Below are 21,108 nucleotides of genomic sequence, written 5' to 3'. Positions count from 1 at the left end.
AGCTGGAGAAGATCAGGAGCCCGGAGAGTAGGAGCACCATGTTCCAGGTAGAGAGGTGGAGGGCGTGAAGACCTTGGGGCCTAACGCGTGCTCCTGAGTCAAGGAACAGAAAAGCCAGCGGCACTGGTGGGGTGAATGGAGACTGGCTGCGGATGAGTTGGGGATCGGCAGGGCCAGATCATGGCTGGCCTTGGAGCTGGGGAAGGGCTGTTGAATTTTATTTTATGTGCAAAAGAAGTCTCTGAGGTGGATGGGTCATGATGATGAGGATCGGATTGTGGTCCTTGGCACTGAGGGACTTGAGTGACAGTAGCCCAAGGTGACAGTTGTCATCATCACATGTATATGTACCATTTTATGTTCTGTTTTCTTCTTTCATTTGACATTATTTGGTGTGTATGTTCCCATATTTCCAAGTAATCTTCATATTTATAATAATGATTCTTGATGTGTAGACTGTGTTTTGTAGTTTTGAAATATTTTATATCCTTTGTCTTCTGAAATTTCAAAGCAATTCTGAAAGGCATGCATTAAAATTGCTGCTTCACAGGTAAAGAAAGTATTGTAAATTAGGAAGTTAATAAGAGAAGAATCTTTTGGCCCCAAATTTATCATCACAAGATGCTATTGACATTCCTGGTAGTTTTACAATAATCTACCAGTGTAGTTTTAATTTGATAAATTCATACCCTATTGCCAACATTTGGACGTTTATTTATTAACTCTCTGGGCCTCAGTGTCCTCATCTGTAAAATGGGTACAAAAGCACATGGGAGTCACTAGGGCTGGGTTCAAGTACTGGTGTACTCTCTTATCGGGTTATGGGTGATAACTTCTCCAAATCTTAGCTTCATGGTAACAATTCAAGCTATCTCACAAAGTCATTATGAGAATTAAATATTAGAGATGAGATATATAAAAATACCTGGTATACAGTAGGTGCTCACTACTGGATGTTAACTGTTATAATTCATGTTACCTCTGTGGCACCAGTTGATGTTTTGTGACCTTGTCACTGAGTGTGGTCATTTCCCACCTGGGCCACCTGCTGTGTCAATGCCATGTGGCCTCTGGAGTTGGGCAGAACTGGCAGTTAATCTGAACTCTGCCTCTTATCTCCATGACTTGCCCCTTCTTGAGCTTTAACCTTGCCATATACAAAATGGGGACAGTAATGGTTCCTCCATCACATGGTTGTTTGAAGGATTAAATGAGATAATCCATGGGTAATGTGCCTACTACATATTGGACTCTAAATACTGTTTGTCCTAAATGTACAAATGATAGCTTCAGAGTGCCGAGGTTTGTGACTATTTATCTTACTCATACTCTTCATTTAATTTTGTTTTTGTTTTTTTCTAAACTCATTAATTCTTTTCTGAGTTCATTCCCAGTTTTGCCATTTTTAAAAAGTTTTATTCCTGTTTGTAAATATTTGTAAGTGATTTTATTTAACTGTAAGCTTGTAATGTATATACAATTTTGTGTTCTGCTTTTTCCACTTAATATTACATGGTTAATAGTGTCTGTGTTTCATAGATGTAATGATAGCATTATACATTGTCCTGTAGATGTACCATAATTTAGTCATTTCCCCAGTGCTGTGTGACTAAGTTGTTCCCAATATTTTGCAATTACAGTGTTTCAGTGGATGAATGACTTCACGTATATAGCTTTTTGAGATTTTAAATTTAGTTCTGTAGGATGAATTCCTATGCATATTACTTGGTCAAAGGGGATAAATGTGTCTTTTGACTACATATGGCCAAATTGCTTTCCCAGAGGGCTCAACTGATTTATATTTCCATCTTTATTATTTCATAAACTTCAGTTCATTCTCTTACTCAGCATTTTTTAAGACCTTGTATGTGGAAGGCAAAAAGTCCTTTTTAAATAGGGCCCCTGCTGTGCCATGTGCTGGTGAAGGCAGGAGTACCTGGGAGACTCCAAGGAGGGACTTACAACTCTGCTGGTAGAAGAGACCAAATGTCATTTGAAAGCTTGGAGATTTCAGTGTGTGTTGCCTCTTGGGATTATTTATAGAAATATTAGAAAGACCAGCCACATCTTTGGTCTTGGAGACCCCATTGACAGCATGCTTTCTTCCAAAGAGGGACCCATTTTTACCCCCACCTCCCATCCCCCCACCGACTGCTGTGTGCTATCAAATAGTATAAACTATTCTTCATGTCATATGGTAACAGTGGGTTTTTGTTCCATTCAAGAAGTAAAACATGCTCATTATGGAAGATTTAGGAAACACAGGAAAGTATTAAAAAAAATTACCCATATTCTTATCACCCCAGGACATCTACTATTACCATCTTTGTATTTCCTTCCAAAAAGATTTTAAAAGAGTTTAATGGGTAATCATATCAAAGGTCTTTGGAAATTAAAAATGGGTTATTTAAAATACCAAAATGCAACAACAAATGATAAAAAAGCAAAAACAATCTGAAGGACCAGCAAGAGCAGAGAGGTTTAATTAATTATGATCTATTCACAGTATGGGATATGAAAATGGCCATTAAAGTCCATTTTTTAAGAGAATATTTTATGTCATGGAAAACACTCCCATTATAATGTTAAAAGAAAAAGCAAAATACAAAATTATATATGCTGTATAATGTCAGTTTTGTAGAGAAAAGTATTCATGTATGCATAGAAAAAAATAAAAATATTAATAGTGGGCATTGTGAGCTCAGTTTACTAGGGATTATCTTTGGAAAGTAGGATTAAGGGTGAATCGTGTTTACTTTCTTATACTTTTCTAGAATTTTTTAATTTCAGATTTTCTACAGTAATAATGTATGGACTTAAAGATCAAGAAAAAAAATTCTGTTTGAAAAAAAAGGGAGGATTTCAGGCTAGTGCCCTATTGACTTTGTGGCTCTGCAGCCACAGTTGTCATTACTCTTAACCACAAGGCCCTGTGACTCTTTAGGGCTCTTTGGTGTTCATCCTAATTAGAACCTCAGAGTCTAGAAATGAAGGGAATGAAAGAGGTGAGAGTTTTCGGGCAGTGTAACTAGTTGTCTGAACATCCTGGTTCAATTAAATTATGTCTAACGATTTCCATCCTGTCCCTGGGCTTATTTATTCTTTGGTAACTCACTGAGGCAGGGTTTTCCTTTAGAGACACTGCATTGTTTTAACCAGTGGATCATGCTTACTTGTAAGTTTAATGATCTTCTAACCCACTTGAGAAGATGGTACTGAGACCTTGACAGACGGGGAAGAAGAACTTTGCACTTTTCCCAGCTCTTTCCAGTCTTGGAGGCACAAAGATCCATATGGAACCCTGTGTCAATTTCCATTGTCCTTTGGAGCCCTCTTCTCAGCCCTATGTTGGGGCAGCTGTGTGTGCAGTTAAAGGAGCAGAGGTGGTGTGTTAAGCAGAGCAGGTTGCCCCACACTCTCCTTTCCACAAAGGGTCCGTCCCTACCTGACGCTGCCCTAGGGCTGGGAATGCAAAGCTGACTCAGTGCTTGCTTTCATGGGGCTCATTGCCTGAGGAAGCCAGTGATAGATGATTTCAGGCTGGAGGAAAAGGCTCTGGGAGGAATATGCATGGGTTACTGTTACAGAAGGGCTTCTCACTTAGCCTGAGATTTTAGTAGAGGAAATGGTGCCGGAGTGTCTTGAAGAATGAATAGTAAGTAATGAGCCCAATGAAGCAGGATAAGAAGGGTTTTCTCTTTCTTAAGAATACAGAGGTATGGAAAAGTATGTTATAACATGAGAACTGCAAACAATTCAGTGTTGTGGAAGCCAGGAGAGTGGTGGGAGATGCTGGAGAGTCGATCAGTTGTTTAATTAACAACTATGGATTTCCCAAAGCCCAGTGGAGTTAAGCACCCATGTTATTTTTTTAAACTCACAGTGTTCTGTCTTATTTCCCCCTCAGTGTCAGCTGTTGCTGGAAGTGGCCTGGCCTCTATTTATTTTCCTGATCCTGATCTCCGTTCGGCTGAGCTACCCACCCTATGAACAACATGAATGTAAGTATCTGACCATCCCTGGTGAGACTCTGCTGGCACTCGACATCCAGGCAGGGGACGTGGACTACATTTGTCCTGTCCCAAGATGCTATCTTTAGGAAACAGCGCACATGGTTTGGAAGAGAAAAGCTTCCAATTTTTTGATAAGGCGTGAACTCAGGAAACCATTTTCGTCCTAGCAAATGGTGATAACAGTAATTAAAATAATAGCCAACATCTGTTTCATACATTTTAGATCGTGAAAGTAAAAGAAGCTTACCAATAAGTCAGAGGATGGTGATTAAAAGAGCCCCCTGAGGCAGTGCCTTAACTCAACTGTCATCTGGACCCTGCCAGGTTTTTTTCATATCATTATGTCTTTATTGCACAGTTGTAAATCAGGGAGCATATCATTTTAAGCAGCATTTGTATAGAACTGCTCAGATCGACTAATATTATTTCTTTGGATTGTCATTAACAACCTTGTATAATAGACCTTCACTGTTAGCATTTGCTTTAATTTCTTGATAAGTAAATTGGGGCTCCGGAAAGTGCAGGGACTTGCCCGAGGTCACACATGTAATAAGTGACACAGAGGAAATCGAGTTCCGATCATGTGACTCCTGGGCATGTGTTTGGATGATGGCCTCTGTATAGTGAGGGTAGAAAATACAGTAGTGGCTAAGAACACAAGCTCTCAATGTCAGGTGACCTGGGTTGAATCCTGGCTTCGACGCTTACTAGGTATCTCACCTTGGGCAAGTGACTTCACTTCTCTGTACCTGAGTGTCCTCAACTCTATCATAGGGGAATGACAACACCTACCCCACGTGGTTGTCCTGAGTGTCATTCTGTCATCACCGTCTTTGTCTCCTGGCTCGGCTCACTGGGAAGGACTGACTGCAAAAATGTCCCAGTCTGAAAGGTCAACATTTATATGGGAGGTTTCACTGGCACGTCTGTTCCATTGCTTCAGAGCCTTTACCTGCCATCAGCTAGCTCCACGCACAGCCCACTGACTGCACAGGCTTTTGCAGGATATTGTTCTTCAGGGAAGAGATGGGGTTAGGGACACCTTTTAACTGTGTTCTTAGTCTCGTTCCGTCTCTCACAGCTCATAGTGGCAGATATTTACCTGCTAATTTGCTAATACGTCTTATACATATTCAAGTTAAAAAACCCCCAAAATCCACAAAACCTCAAGAACATTCTACCAGATGTGATTTTTCTGATTTCACCAGAAAGGAAAAGAGCACAAAATGAAATATACACTCAATTTGTGGGCCTGGGAGGTAATTCCGCCTTCTCTTTTGGTGCCCCAAAGATTAATGAACAAATGCATATTTGATTTTATTTTAGCATTACCCTCTGCTTCACTGAAGTACATGTTTTAGGGTTTTAGGGAAAACTCAGCCTTTTTATCTGCTAGGCTATGCTCTCTCAGGAATGATCACAAGCAGGCAAGATGGTGTAGTGGAAATAGTGCAGACCTTGGCATCAGACAAATTGGGGTTTGTTTGGATCCTTGCTATACTGCTTGCTGAGGTCATGATCTTGGGCAAGTTGTTGAATTTTAACCCAGATCCCTCTGGATCTAGACTATAGATTCTAAGAAATGTGAAATCACTATACTCACAGAAGGCAGATGAGACTTTTGCCCCCCACCTGTGCACTTCTTACAACCTTACCCTCCTATTCTCACCACCTTCCAGGGACCTAGCTAGAAGGGCAGAGAGCTAAGATGAAGCCTGCAGAGATGTCTTGTTCCTAGGAACAAAGGATTGGTGTATAATTCTTCCCCATAAATCTTTCCCAGTTTGATTGAGAGCCATTAAGGTCCTAATCACTTCCCTGGGCCCTGGGGGTCCATTATGCTATTTGATTGTTGTCCTGTATACCAAATGCCAAATCCCCATACTGCTTTTTTTTTTTTTTTTTCAAATCAGGTGGGACCCAACCTCTAGGGAAGGGCCTTTGTTTTACTCCCCAAGGATTAGCCTGAAATAACTTCCCCTCCACTGCCCAGTGCTGCCTGGACCAACACTACCCTATTTTTGCTGCCAGTATCTCCAGGAGGTTAAAGAGAATCCCTTGATTCTTCGAGTATTTGATTGGGTTACATAAACTTTTCCCTGCATGAGGAGCAGCTGACCTAGGCAAGGGACCTTGTTTGGTTTTCCTTGAACTATTAACAGGGAGATAAGGAGGTTAACTGAGTAAACGTTCGGCAGGCCAGAGTCCCCGCAGAGGGTGACTGCAGTGATCAGATCTTGTTACCTCCTTGCTTTGGAGGTTGCCTCTCTGGTTGGGCTGTGCTAGAAGAAAAAGAAGAAAAGGACTCCAATATTGGAGATGCAAAGGGTAGCAACTCCTGGCTGTGGCTTACCTTCTGGGGACACTCTGTTAGCATATTTGCATGAAAAGAGTAAGATGAATAAGATAAGATTCCTGGTTTGGAGGAAGGTCATAACTGTGGGTGCAAGGACTATTTCTGGCTGGACAGCGGCAGAGTGAGTACTGTTGGAGGCTCACAACCAGAGTGCCACAACAGTCCTGACGGGCTCACTCCCCAGACCTTTGCCCCAGGCCGGGCACTCTGCTATCTGCTTTGCCTGTAAAAACTCACGCAACACTCACTGCAGCTCTGGGAAGTCGACTGTATTTCTATCACCATTTCACAGATGAGGAAACTGAGGTAGGAGTTGAGTAACTTGATCAAAGTTAGTTGCAGGGACTGGATATGAGTCCCCGTAGGTCTGACCTCCACCCCTGTAAAGCTACACAGCCCTTCTTTGTCACTTAGAGCCGTTGTTTTTAATGGTTGTTACCTCTCTTAGGGTCACAGGTAACCCTGAGAATATGGTGAAAGCTGGAGCCATGGCCTTTCTGTCCAGAGGAATTCACACATGCTTGTCCTTCGGTGAAAAGCCTCTGGTCCCAGGGCACATTTATGTTGATCCTCGTAAGTGGCCCCTGTGGCTGCCTACCACACACCAAAGTCCTCTGACACCTAGGACCCACCCAAGTACCTCTAAACCTGCTGTTTGTAAGCAGCTCCTCCGTAACGAAGGGAAAGGAAAGTGAGGAGGTGACCTATGGGATGGGACTCGTTGTTTAATGAGGGACAGAACAGCACTGACCACAAAGATAGCTTCATGGATGACATTTGACCCCAAGTTCACAAGTTTATTAGGTGCCTTTGAGGAGCTTGTGAGCTGGTAGAGGAGGAGAAACTAACATGTTTGGTCAACAAAGGACAGTACAAGAGGGGACTGAGAAGAGCTAGAGCACAAGGGAAGCCTCAGGTATAAGGGAAAGAACATGGATTGAGATCACGGAAATGTGGGTTCCACTCCCAGTCCTGCCCACTGACTCCTTGAGTATTTTTTTTTTTTAAAGATTTTATTTATTTATTTGGGAGAGAGAGAACAAGTGGGGGAGAAGAGGGACAGAGGGGACGGGACAAGCAGACTCCCCACTGAGCAGGGAGCAGGACACAGGGCTCCATCCCAGGACCCCAGGATCATGACCTGAGCTGAAGGCAGATGTTTAACCAACTGAGCCACTCTGACGCCCCTCCTTGAGCATTCTTCACCTGCCACTTCATCTTGCTGTGGTTTCCTTAGAGCATGAAGGAACTGGATCAGGTCATTCCCAGGGCCCCTCCATGTCTCTGGCAGGTGAGGCAGGCAGTGGAAGGTGAAGTAAGTGTCGTCAGGTACTTGCACACCAGGCAATTTCTGTGTATGGTCTACTCTGCCCTTCTCATCACTTCCCCAAGGCTGAGGTCATGAACCCCATTCTACAGATGATGCAAGTAGATTAAGTACTACTCTCTGATGCCAAGTTTCCAGCTCAGCCTGGAATCAGTCCAGAGGTGGCAGGTGTCTGGGATGTGAGGAATGGGATAGACACATTTGGGATGGAGCAATGTATGGGTGGAACCAAATGAGATAAGGGTTCCTATCGAGTCCGAAAATCGCTTCGAAGCATTAATGTTTCTCTTTGTGTTTTTCTTCTTGATTTCATAGGCCACTTTCCAAACAAAGCCATGCCCTCTGCAGGAACGCTTCCTTGGGTTCAGGGGATTATCTGTAATGCCAATAACCCCTGTTTCCGTTATCCGACTCCTGGTGAGGCCCCTGGGGTTGTTGGAAACTTTAACAAATCCATGTAAGTACTATATCAGGTTTTCTTTCCAAACTTGTCAGTTAATACTTTTCCTTCCCTTCTCAACCTCTGGAGAATGTTGAATGGTTGAATTTGAGTGAAGTTGCTTTTGTAAAGGTTTGAAGAATGAGGGCAGGGAGAATTGCTGCCAGGATTTAAGACTGGGATTTTACTTTGGTGCATTTTAGGAGTAACAATATGTGGCTCTTATGACAATAAGAGTCATGTGGTTGGGGGCTATTCTTCCAAAAACTGGTTTGTAGGTAGGGAATGGGGAGACGCAGCATGTCAGCTCTGTCCATTCATTAGCCTATTCACTTAGCATTTCGTGTGCATCTGAAATGGCTGGTCTAGGAGGGGGAGGTGGTACAGAAATATGAACAGGAGGGGGCCTGCCCAGAAGGAGCTCACAGCCTAGGCTGGGAGTGTTTGTTCCTTGGCTTCCAGATTCGCTCTCACTCTGTCAATGCCCTGTCATACTGTGGTGTCCCAATGTCTGCAGGTCTCTCTCTTCACCGGATGTGAGTTCCCCAAGGGCCAGGATGTTGCTTCCTTTGCTTTTGTCTTCCTGGCTCCTGGCTTCAATACTGGACATAAATATGGACTTAATAAGTATTTGCTGAATGAGCCATTGAAGATTCCTGGAATGCACAGAACCATGGCCTGAGTTAGAGGGGACAAAGGACTGTAGGAGGTGTATCAGGAGAGTTCCGAGGAAGCTGCAGCCGGGCCAGACAGGGCCACACATAACATTCATGGACCTTAGGCTTTGTAGCTTTCAGGGACCCCTCCTTGCATGCAGAAATATTAAAAATTTTATTTGATAACTGTGTTGGTATAAAGATGACTATAATCCAGGTTGGATTTATTATCATATATTTTAATTCTGAATTTCTGAATTTCATTTTTTTAATTCTGATTTTAAAAGACATTAAAAATTTTTGTGGACCCCTAAGAGCATCCTGGGCCCTAGGCACTGTGTCTGCTGTGTCTCATGGTTAAGTTGGCCCTGGATATGTGTGTGGGGGGGTGAGGGCTTCCTGGATAGGAGGTACATGGGCTGGGCCTTGAAGCGTGGTAAGATTTGGCTGTGTGGACACACAGGAAGAGCATTTGGGGCAGGGATGGCAGGTAGGTGAGTAGGAGCCTAGGGTATTCGTGAAGCTGGGTGTGGGGAGCAGTAGGAGTGGACCAGGGCTGGCCCATGGAATACCTGGCAGCCAGGCGGGGGTGTGTTTTCTTGGCAGGTACTTTCTTCAAGCCAGAGAGGCAGCTTGTCTAACCAGGGCTTTTCTTCTATTCTTGCACCCTCTACAGTGTGTCTCGCCTGTTCTCAGATGCTCGGCGGCTTCTCTTATATAGCCAGAAAGACACCAGCATGAAAGACATACACCAAGTTCTGAGGACATTACAGCAGATAGAGAGTTCCGCTTCAAGTAAGCAAAAGTCTTCTGTGCATTGGTTCATAACTGGAAATCAACCTCCATGGGGGTGAGACAGCAGCCCAGGTGGCCTGGCACTTGTTCCTCCAGTTCTTTCCTAGGGAGCTTTCCTCCTCAGTGGCTGGGCTGTATGGCCTCTCTGCAGGGGGTGTTTGAGAAGAAACTAGGAAGACAATGAATGTGCTGGCCTTCTCTGGGGAGACAGAAGAAAAGTCACTGGAGAGGAATGGCACAGGCCCAGCATTAGGACAATTAGGGGGGTGCAGGTTGCTGCCAACTCCACTTTTTTTGGAATTGCCCATATGGTTGCAGCACATGGGCAGATTTATAGACAGGGGATGATTATGTGCATGTAAGCACAATTCAGGTTGCACTTGATATGGATAGGTGAAAGCTAAGCCTTTATTTCCAAAAGGGAAGCGCAGCTCAGCTTCCGTGTAGTCGTTTGATGGGCACTTGACGTCTGATCTTTTAAAAGTGAAGTCTTCATCTCTGACCTGGTAAGTGCCCAGGGAGCTTCTTGCCTGTCCCGAGGCAGCATCTGAGGAGCAGGCATGGGCCGCAGAAATCATGGAGCAGCCTGCCGGGCAGCGGCCTACCAGGGGAACGGGGCGGTGGGAGCAGTCTCCCGGGTGCAGGCAGTCACGGCGGGCCTGGTCGATAGAGAATTTAAAAACAATAATGAAGCCGACTAAGAGTGGGTCTGTTTATTGTCATCACCATGTACTGGTGGTTCTAAACAATGGCAGTCATAAATTACTCCCCATCATGGGCCAACTGCTGCATCCAGGAAAGTACTTTTTACTCAGTTTGGTGATTTAGGAGGGATGGGGAGGGTCAGCTTCTGCTGAAAAGCCTCCTGGTTTGTGACCCACTTGGCAAAAGAAGAAGTGGTATAAAGTGCTAGGGTTTCCACCAGACTTGGAGCATTTTCTTGGGAAAACAGAACTGTGCTTTCCCTGGGCAAGAGAAGAGGCAGTCAGCAGCGTGGGGCTTGATGGCACGGGGAATCTTATGTGGGTGGCAGGGAGCAGGTGTCACTTCCCCTCGGAGAGAGGTGTGGCTGTGCTTAGGCTCCTGGGTCAGCTGCGACGAGCTCCTGGCTAGACCACTCTGGGCTGCATGGCCTGGCCCTTTGGGTGCTCTTTCCTTGCCTTGTAGGCCCCTGACCTTGCACACACATCTCTGTCCCAGCATAGGACCCAGAGGTCACAGTCACCAGTCAAAGTCTGTGTCCTTTCTGATCTACTGGAGGGCCCCTGCCTGGCAACCAGAGGCAGAGCTGGGGTTATTTCTCCTACCACAGAGACACAGTGTGGCCCATAGGGAAGAGTACTCTGGTATATTACTTTGTAGGTTTGTGGCTTTGTGAATAAGTCATTTAGGCCCTTTGAGGCTATTCTTCTCATCTGTAGAATGGGGACAATAGGAGAACCTATCTCATAGGATTGTTGTGAGAAATGAATGAGATAACGCGTGTAATTGCTTAAAAACAGCACCGGACACAGAGGAAGCACTTAGTGAATACGAGCTGTGATTATTTTGAAGTGGTGACATCTTGGCCAAACCATTTAACCTCTCCGAGCCATAATTTCTTCAACTGTAAAATAATAGGTAACTTACAACATAAAATGTCAGACCTGACACAGTGTCTGACACATAATAGATGTTCAATCAATGCGAGCCACTGTAATTTTTAGGTGTCAGTGAGGCATTTCTGAGCACCTCACCTTGCTCTTCTGCCTCTCATGACTGGGGAAACAGACTAACTAATGGGGCTGAGTTTCAGATCTTAGTGGGGGCTTCCTTAGACACACAACCATTTTTCTTCTTTGAGCAACCGGAGACATGAGTTAGGGTGGAGAAGAGAAGACAAACCCTATGTCCAAAAAACTTTCTCTGCAGAGCTCTGAAGAGAGAATCTCCTCTAATTTTGATTATATCATATCAATGCTTATTACTCATCTCTCCCTTCACCCAGTCCATTCCCATCTCTGCGCTGCAGTTCCTTCCTAAATTGCTCCCACCTTTCTTTGCCTGTCTTGCATCACTGAACCAGGCCTCGGACTGGAGGGAAATGCACAGGAATGTTACTTCTTCCTAGGCGAAATCAGTCACTTTTTGCCAAATCTGAGTAGCACTCTAGATTTCAGAGAGAATCCAAGGCTGGGGTATATCAGTGTAGATCCTGACCTAGAGACCTGTGTTTATCTGCATTGACAGCCCTACTCACAGTATGATGGTGGGCTTAGCCTTCTTACACTGTCACTGTCAGGATTGGAAGGATCCTTGGTCTGGAGTCTTGTCCTCATCAACCTCCTTCTCTACCACACACCCACTTCCTGTGATGGGACCTACGTCTCACACGGCAGCTCATTCTGGGTAGTAATAGCTCTAATTAGAAGAACATACTCACTATCCTGTTATACCTTACAGTCGATGGAGGCTAATTCGATTTCCCTTGAAATATTTAAAGACAGCTCTTGTGGGTTTTTTTCCCCCTTTCTCCCTGAAGTCTTTGTGTTTTTCTAGACTGAACATCCTCCGTTCCTCTTCTGGAATATTTTTGCCTCCCTGATTTCTGCCTCTCCTCTGGTTGTGTTTCAGTGTGTTTATGTCTTCCTTGAAATTGATCAGAAATTACAACGGTATTCCAGCACAGAGTAGAAGGGGATTTTTGCCTCCCCTGTTCTGAGAACTCTATTTCTGTTAATGCAGTGTGAGATTGCACTGGACTTTTCGGCATCCATGTCACACTGTTGACTCCTGCTCTGCACGCAGTCAACCAATATTGCAGTCTTTTAAATACACAATATTGCAAGTTACTTGTTCTCCATTTCTTGATCACGCTGTTGGCCATTTAAACCAAAAGGGAAAACATCTATTTCCTCTGTGTTTTACATTTTTAAATTCCCTATGTCATTTTGTCCTGCCCAAAGCATTTTAGATTCTGATTTTGCCATGTGTATATTTGCTGCCTCTTACTGTTTCCTGTCATATAGGAATTTGATAACTAGCTCTCTTTGTTCTGATCCAAGTCATTAATAACTGTGGACCAAGGCTGGAGGTTTGGATCAGTTCACTGGAGACTAATGACCCCTTTGGACTACTACTCCTCAGGCTCTTACAGATTCACCAACCTATGGTGTCATCACTGCAGGGAGCCCCTGCCCTGTGATCAAGTTGGAGGACTTGTTATTTCCTTCAATTTAGATTCATTGGACTATCCACATATAATTTGTGGATATGGGGGTCTGTACTCAGATACTATCTTCTAATCCCATGGTTTCCTGAATTCGAGCATCATTTTTTTTTCTATTTACTAGATGAGACCTTAGAGGTCTTTTAGTTCATTTATAAACAAATGGGTTGACTCGTTCAATCATTCAGCCAATATTTATTGAACCTAATATGTGTCAACCAGTGTTCTAGGTGCTGGAACACAGAAGTGTAAAAAACAAAATGTCCCTGGAATAGAAAATAACCTATTCTAGAAGGGGGAGTGACTTTTCCAAGTTTGCACAGCCACCAGAAGGTTATTCTAGGAATGGAGCACAGCTAAATGTCTGCTGCTCCATGAAATTCTCTTTCTACAGTGCTATCTTATGCTGTTCTGGTAATCTTCCAACTGAAAAGCCCTCTCATTTTAAGAATTAAATCACAGACAAGTCTAATTATTTTTGAAACCATCCTAATGAGAAACCCACACAGGAAGCCTTACAGAGGGGCCTTACCCTATTTTCTCATCACTGGAACTTTTTGGACATTTTATTATCTTCTTCCTAAACCTATAACCACACAGGCTGACCAGAGGTTAAATTAATGTTTGGGAGTCCATGGGAGGAGCATTCATTCTTTGTAAGCCCCCATTATGACTGCAATGCAGGGGAAATACAAAAATTGCACAAATTCTCAGGAACTGTAAAAAAAGTGACAAGTTTAGATGCTGTCTCTGAGATGCAGACTGGCAGGGATGAGTGTTTCTTTGAATGAGTTTGATGTAGTATCTGAGATTATTTCAAGCAGTATACAGATGACAACTTTTAATTTTAACCCCTATCAAATTGCAAATTCATGGGTATTATTGCTTTGGAGGATGTTAAATAGAAAGAGTTAATTTAGAGAATACATTGTTTTCTGTGCATATGGTAAAACTTGTGAGAGTAGTTTGTAAGTGATGGAAATTTGGAAAATGCTGGTATAAGAGAAAAAATTGGGGGCTTTGTGTTAAGATTTGTTTTGGGAACAAATTCAGGCTCTACCCCTCATTATCTGTGAACCTTGAGCATGTTTAGATTATCTCTGACCCTCAGTTTACCTAGAAAATAGAGATTACCCAAGGGTCATTGAACATTAGATCAGATGACATCTGTGGATGGCTAATAGGGGGGCACAGCACATAGTTGACTCCTCTCCCCTTCTGTTCCTGGCTGACTGTTTAGTTTTACCAATTTGTTCAACTTCTCTGGGCCTTGACTTTCCTTGCTTTGAAATTGGGACTTTGGCAAAACAACCTGAAGATGTTACACTTTGGAAACTTGGTCAGTACTTGGAAGGGAGATCACCTGGGACTAACCAGTGCTGTGGTCCATTCCCCTAGACTGTAGTTCTCGAAGGCAGGAGGGGGCCTTGTTCATGGCTCTACCCCAAGCATTAGCACAGTAGCAGGCACGTGGTAAGCAACCAGGGGATCTTGGTGGAATAAAAGTGAGAGAAAATACCTGCCCTTTCTCCTTCACAGGGTATTTTAAGCGTCAAGTGAAAGTTCTTTGAAAGGTATAAAATCCTAGCGCGTGTAATTTTCTAGTTAATTCCCTCTTGTGAACCCAAGTCAACCGGGCTAAATAATAATGACAAAAGTTCTTCAAACAGTCGTGGCTTGCTTTCTTCCACAAGGTTCACCTTTTGGAACATTGTAGGAAGTGCTGCCATGAACCTGGAGGCCGGAAGTAGATTTACTGAGAAGCTAAAGAAGGTTCACTCTCCTCGGCCCCTTTGAAGGCCCTGGTAGAGATCTTCGCTATCAGAAAATGTCCAAGCAGGATTTTTAAAAAATATTCTTTTTCATAAAGAGAGCCTCCCAAATTGTGTCAGCCTCAGGCCTCACAGACCTGCATCTGCTCTTGCCAGAGGCCCTGGGGAGACAGGAAGAAGTGCCATCTTCCTTAGCCTCCCTCTTGGCCTTCCCCTCAGGCTCTGTCACCACACCCAACCCACCTGCCCCTCTCTGGTGAATCCGGCAGGTTCAGATGGGTGAAGAATTGACTGGCCAGAGCCAAGGCCTCGCCAGTGGGCCTGATGTCACTCAGATCAGGACTGGGCTGGAGAGATGTCCCTTTGCTTTCTGCTCTGTCTTTTCTACTTGTTTCCTTTTCAGCTACTTAAATGCATTGCTTAGTGCTACTCACCAGGCTCTTTTCTTTAGCCTGCTTCCTACTGAAAATTTCTGCTCATATATCCACTTTACCCCAATGCCCCATTCCTTCCCCAAATCCTGGGATTTCCATTATAGACTCTCCTTTGTCTCTAAATGGCACCATGGGCCCAGACTCCTCTTGAGTTTATGCCAAGCGCGGTCAGTGCTTCCTGCTTGGCTGGAAGTTGGGAAATGCACGTTGTGGGGGCTGAGGCTTCTTGCCTTCCTGGGTTGGCCGTCCTCACGTCCCCTATAAGAAGTTCCCAACTCTGCCAGTGTCCCTCGTTTTCATAGTTAGTTAGGCTCTTGTCCACTGCTGTGTCCCTTGGCTGCCCCCTCGTCCTCACCATTGCTCTGGGACGATTCCTGTGCTTGTGGAGGTGCTGTGGGAGTTCTCGGTCTTTATCAGCTCTGACCTGCCCCAATGGATAGGATTATGGGGCGGGGGGGGGGTGTTCTGTGGTGTGGCTGGATGCCAGATCCCCAGTCTCCCCTGTGTAAGGGACTCAGCAACTTCCATCCTTAGCCAAGATCTTACCTCTCCAGGTGTCAGGCCCTGTCCCAAATTACAGCTACCCTAATGCTTTTTAACAGAAGTTGAGTAGGTGTTCTGTGGGACTTGAGATCATCTTCTGGACCTGCTGAATCAGGCCAGGGCAGGTAGGTGGGACAGTTGAGAGACGGCTTTTAAGCTACATACACAGGGCTGGCAAGTTACACATTTCTGTGGATGCCATGTACACTGCCGTCCATGCGGATGGCACTCCCCGAGAATTATACTTCCTGAAGCTGGGTGGTGCACGGCCTTCGTGGCTCTTTGCTATGGCCTGGAGGACTTATCTCAGCACCTCCCAGTGAGGACTAGGGTTACAACTGGCCCCCCACCGTGCCCGGTCCAGGAGCTTCTGAAATGCCTTCTGTCTGGGATGTAGAGCCCTCTGAAGCTTATGAGAACTTCCCTAGGGAAGACAAGGAAGAACTTTGGGCATTTTGTCACTGGGCTGGAGATGTCACTTTGGAAGGCATGCCACATCATGGAGATCGAGGGTTAGAAAGAGGCAGGCATGGAGGGGAGATCTAGGGCAGTGCCGCGTGCACCCCCACGTCCCAACTTGGGTCTTGAGCTTCTCTGTCCTTTAGCTAGATTTAGTATGTCAGGGGCATTGCTGCCATTTTCTATATATGCATGGGACAAATCTGGTTTGTTTGGCCTTTCTGATGTGGCTCTGTAAGACTTTCATGAAATAAGTCCTCAGGGTTACGCTGGATTTTACTCAGGGAAAAAGGTCCTAACTTTCTGACTATTGGATTTACTGGTTATACTGCAGACTCACTGGACTCACCGTGTGGACTTTTGATTCTGCTCTGATCTTTGAAAGTCAAGCAGACCTGATCCACCGAGGGCGGAGCAGGCTTTGGTGACAGGGCAAGATAGTTGGTTGTAACAGGGAGTTGAGGGAAGAGGATATAAAACTGTTATCTTGTAAACATCCACTGGGCAGTATAATTTAGTGCTAAGAGAACACTTGGCAACCTTGATTCAAATCCTGGCTTTTCTGCTTATCAGCTATGTGACCTTGAATAATTCCATAACATCTCTGTCTCAGTTTCCTCAAAATGGAGATACCAATGAGCTAATACGGGTAAAGCATTTAATGCAGTGCTTGGCACGTAAGAGGCACCAGGCTTGTACTTTAGTTCTAGTGCATACCATGTGAGGTAGGGAATTTTGTTCCTTTTTATGCTCAAGAAGGAGCTGAAGTTCAGAGAGGTTAAGTAACTTGCCTGAAGCAGCATAGCTGGTAAAGGGAGGAAGAGGCCTGGAACTTCACTCTTTCATACTCTGCTGTTACTACATCCTAAAGAGAGCCGCCCAGGGTAGCCAGAAACTTCCCCCGAGGGAGGTCACAGGATAACGGGGTATGGATGGCTGGCATCAGCAAGGAGACAAGAGGGCTTCTGGGAGAAATATCAGACTTCCTCCGCTCCCCGGTTTCATTGGGGCACAGGCATGGGTGGAACGTTTCCCAAGGCCCGTCTAAAAGAACATCCTGTGACTCACAGCCATTTCTCCTTTCCTGCCTGAACCCCTTCATTCCATTCGGACAGCCACCGAAGTTGAGGCTGCAGCCCCAAACTTTGTTTTCTGTCCTTGTGGGCCCCCTGTGAGTCATCTTTTGCGGAGATCTGATGACATATGTGTCAACATTATATCATCAGACTGGAAATTTCTTGAAATCTTTGCATGTTTGCAGTTCACGTTCTGCATGCACTTGTTGAAAGCTCTGATCTAGGGCCTGGGACTTCATATTTTGAAACCTTTTCAACCTACAGTGAGGAAGTTTTCCCAGACCTGTCACGGCCGGGCTATGTCCCGGAGCCCAGACTGCTGGTTTCCATGCAGGTAGGGGTCTGGCCCCAGCTAGGCTGTAATCAGGTAGATGCAGTGCTGCACTGCTATGTTGAAATGTTCCTTGAACTAAATTGAATCAAAGGTCAACTTTACCCAGACAAGAATAGAAAACACAATTACACTCAATTACAGGACAGCATGTACTCCACAACAGCAGACTGCCTTTAAAAAGTTGGATTGTTAACATCAAGAACAGAGTTTCATGTGTCTTGCTTTTCCAGTATAAGATTTATTTACCCCGTGGGTGCAAAGAGGAATTTTGGGAGTCCAGTGTGTTTTTAGTTGAAAGCTTCCCATTTCTTGCCCTCTCATCACTGTTGCCTTGAGGCACAAAAGACAATCTTGGAGTGACACTTCCTCCAACAGATGAAGTTGCAGCAAGTAATGATGCTGTTTTACATTTTGATATGTTATTACATTGAAGGCTTACAGTGGCGTTGGCAGGTTGGTATTATTTCCATTTTATTGACAAGGAAACTGAGACTCAAAAGGGATATGTCTGTTACCTAAGGTCACAGAAGAAAGCTGTAAGTTGAATCTGGGTCTGTTTGACCCCAAGGCTTAGCATCTTTCCACCACCATGCTGCCATGTTGCCTTATTCCAATACCAGGAAGCATGGGTGGCATCATCCATCTTTTGATGTCAAAAATGTGATGAAGAGATTTTAAAGAGTGAAGTGATTCATTGAATTCCCCATAAAGTAGAAGGAGCCAAAGCTTTTTAGCCAGAGCTGATTGAATTCAAATTTACCACTTGCTTGCTCTGTGACCTTGAGCTGGGTATTAACGCCTCTGGGTCTATTTCCATATTTGAAAAATGGGACTATGACATTTCTCGTAAGCTTGTTTTAGGCATTCTAGAAAAAGAATACATATAATGAGTCTGATGCTCTGTAAATGCTAATCACCTTCCAGTGTGCACAAATGACTACTTTGTCCCTATCCTGATATAGTTTATTCCTTTTGAAAGTAAGGGAAAGCTAAGTTATTTATACATTATATATATTAACAGTTATTCCTTAGTTCAGCCCTGGAAAGGATCCCTTCTCACACCCTACCCCATCTTAAACTCATCTTCCTTTCTTCTCCCATGTTCCCTAGACCTCTCATGGTCCTGGGGCTAATTCTGATCCCACGCTGCCTGGTGTTAGGAGTGTCTAGTTGCATTTTCAGTCAGAGACCAGCTCATCAGTGAGGATTGATGCCTCCAACTCTCTTCTTTCTTCCCAGCTCTTTTTTTCTCCACCCTTTCTCTTTGATTCAGTCTTTCCTGTTCCTGGACTCTGTGCTTCATACTTTTGACCTCTTTCCTTCTCTTTGTTCCTTGCCTTTTCCAGGCATCTTCTCCCACCTTCCCACCTCCCTGGTCTTCACAAAGCATTCTCCATGCACAGTGCTTTCAGCTCTTTCCTTGCTTTGTCTAATGCTGGCTCCTCATCTCTTCCTCTCTTTCTCTTCAGGTCCAGAATTCATGTGGGCCAACGTGATCTCTGTTACCTTTCACCTCATGTTACCTTCATTTCCTGCCGGGCTTCCGAAACCAGCCCGACTGCCCATCACCCTCACTGCATCAGGAGTGCTCCTGGCCAGTGTGAACCCATCACCCTTTCCCCCTGGGGCTGCTGTCTCCACTTGTTCCTTGGGGACCTGGTTGCCGTTCAGGTTCTTATCAGCTGATGTCAGTCCTCATTCCAGGGGCTCCCATCAGCCCATGTTGCCTACTTCTCAGTAAGACATAGGTCAGCTACTGCCTTAGTAGATGTCTCTCTCCACCCCCTGATTTTAATGATGACTGACTGTGGAGTTGCAGACAGGGCTGGAGGCTAACAGGTCTGCCGACCTGATCCTTTCTCCATCTCCTCTTGGCAAGGACAGGGATCATGTCTTCACAGAGCATCTCTTTTGTTACAGGCTCCTGCCTTCAAGAAGCACTGAGAAATATTGCTCCTTTGAACCACAGTACTAGTGTTTCGGGTTCAGTAGCCATTTTGTAGTTTGTTGAACTAATGTAAGTTAACCCTACATGTAAAATACTTTAAGGAATATGTGTTTTGTAAGCTTAGAGTACTCCCGTTAGTCTCAGAAGACTCCAGCTTCCCTGGTACTTGCTGCAAACGGTTCAGGGAGCATAACCGTAAATATTCCGGTTTCTCTTGGGACCCCTTCACATAATTGTCATACATGACTTTATCAACATTTGTTTTGAACTTGTTTAAAGTTCAGGCTCCTAGTAATGGTAAACCTCCCTTTCAGAAAAATGGAAGCTCAGAGAGCTTAAGTGACCTCTCCAAGGCCACATGACTGGAAGATTCTGGATATGAGGTTTGAAGCAGGTTAGCCAGAGTCCAGAACCTGAGACTGTCCAGGTATGCCTAGGAATCCCCTCAGCAAGCCCTCACTGTAATGAAGAAATCTCCTGGGTTGGGGGGCCCGAGCCCAGAAGCACAGCAGAGAAGTTCCGAGGCTGTGTACATCCCAAGCTCTCACCTGCCCTATGGGTCACCCAGGGAGCAGCCACTCACCTTGCCTCACTCCTCTGCCCAGAGCCCCAGAATTCCCGGAGAAGCCCTGGTCTTCCCAGAGAGGAGGGTCCAGCCATCTCAAGGAAGCGGGGGGTAGCTATCCTTGGAGAAGAAAGTAGAGCCCCAACATCAGGAAAGAAAGAAAAATCCCGGCAACAAAAAAGCACCGGAGTGTGTTAACCAGCCTGTTCTTAGTGGCGAGATGTTTTCAGGTTTTGTTTGCACGGCCAGACAAGCTTGGGCTGAGGAAAGCCACGAGTTAGAATCCGGCCTGGTCCCCTCCAGGCTGTTGCCCATATGACAGGGCGACGGCTGGGAGACCCTCCTGGGGTCCCTTTCAGAAGAGTCTCTGGGCCTTGGAAGCCGAAGTGCTCGCTTTCTACGCGTCTTTTTTTTTTTTTTCCCCTTCGCCTCCTCCCCCCACTTCTCAAGCAGCTGATTGCTGTGGTTGCTTTTCATGTTGAACAAAAGAGACTACAGGGATCTTGAAACTCGAGCTGGGGACTGGAGGGTACTGACCTACAGTAACCCCAGCCGGCTCTGCGGAGGCCTTCCCTCCTCCGCCTTCCTGCCGGCCCTCCCTCCTCCCCGCCGTCCCTCCCCCTCCTTCCCGGTCCTCAGCTGCGCTCCGCGGGGCGGGAGAGGAGCAGAAGCGAGGCTAAGTGGCCGGAAAGCCTCTGGCAGGGTGCGGGGCCTCGCCCCTGGCTGCTGTGGAAGTGTGTCCTTAGCTTGGGCAGAGGCCTGGCCCAGGGGACTGGCAAGAAACGGAGGAATCTGCCCTGTTCTTCCGCAGCCCACAAACACACGTTTCATGTGTTTTGTTCTTTAGACTCCAAGATCCTGAATTGGTGTTTTGTTTTGTTTTGTTTCTTCTCTCCTTTGCCCTACCTTTCTACATGCAAAGCAAAGAGCTTGGGAACTGGAGAGGCCACCGCTTGCTCCTCCAGGCGCCACCGAGGAGGCTGAGTTGCGTGGGTGGTGTATTTTGGTCCGTATTGGAGAGATCGTGGCAGGAGAGCTCTCTTGGCCTTTTGCTGGATAGTGACTCCGAGTCTTCTCTGTGGGCAGCAGGACCCACGCTGAATTTAGCGACCAGTCCAGCTCCGTGATGACCGTGCTCTGACAAGCTTGCACACCCTCTCAGTTACCTGGGTGAACTGTTGAG

At 45.4% G+C, this 21,108-nt stretch overlaps 1 protein-coding gene across 1 annotated transcript in view; it reads left to right on the top strand.

Moving 5' to 3' along the window:
• The window catches only part of ABCA1 (ATP binding cassette subfamily A member 1), a 125,736-nt gene that overhangs the window by 24,546 nt on the left and 80,082 nt on the right, over window positions 1–21,108 (top strand). The window contains exons 3-5 of the mRNA XM_040631674.1: window positions 3,908–4,001; window positions 8,012–8,153; window positions 9,468–9,586. Coding sequence (XP_040487608.1) covers window positions 3,908–4,001; window positions 8,012–8,153; window positions 9,468–9,586 — 355 coding nt within the window. The remainder of the gene's footprint in view (window positions 1–3,907; window positions 4,002–8,011; window positions 8,154–9,467; window positions 9,587–21,108) is intronic.

The sequence above is a fragment of the Ursus maritimus genome, unplaced genomic scaffold, assembly GCF_017311325.1.
Source record: "Ursus maritimus isolate PB19 unplaced genomic scaffold, ASM1731132v1 scaffold_17, whole genome shotgun sequence".
In the NCBI taxonomy this organism is placed as follows: Eukaryota; Metazoa; Chordata; class Mammalia; order Carnivora; family Ursidae; genus Ursus; species Ursus maritimus.
The sequence above is the reverse complement of the archived record's forward strand: the minus strand, read 5'-3'. Positions and strand labels throughout refer to the sequence as shown.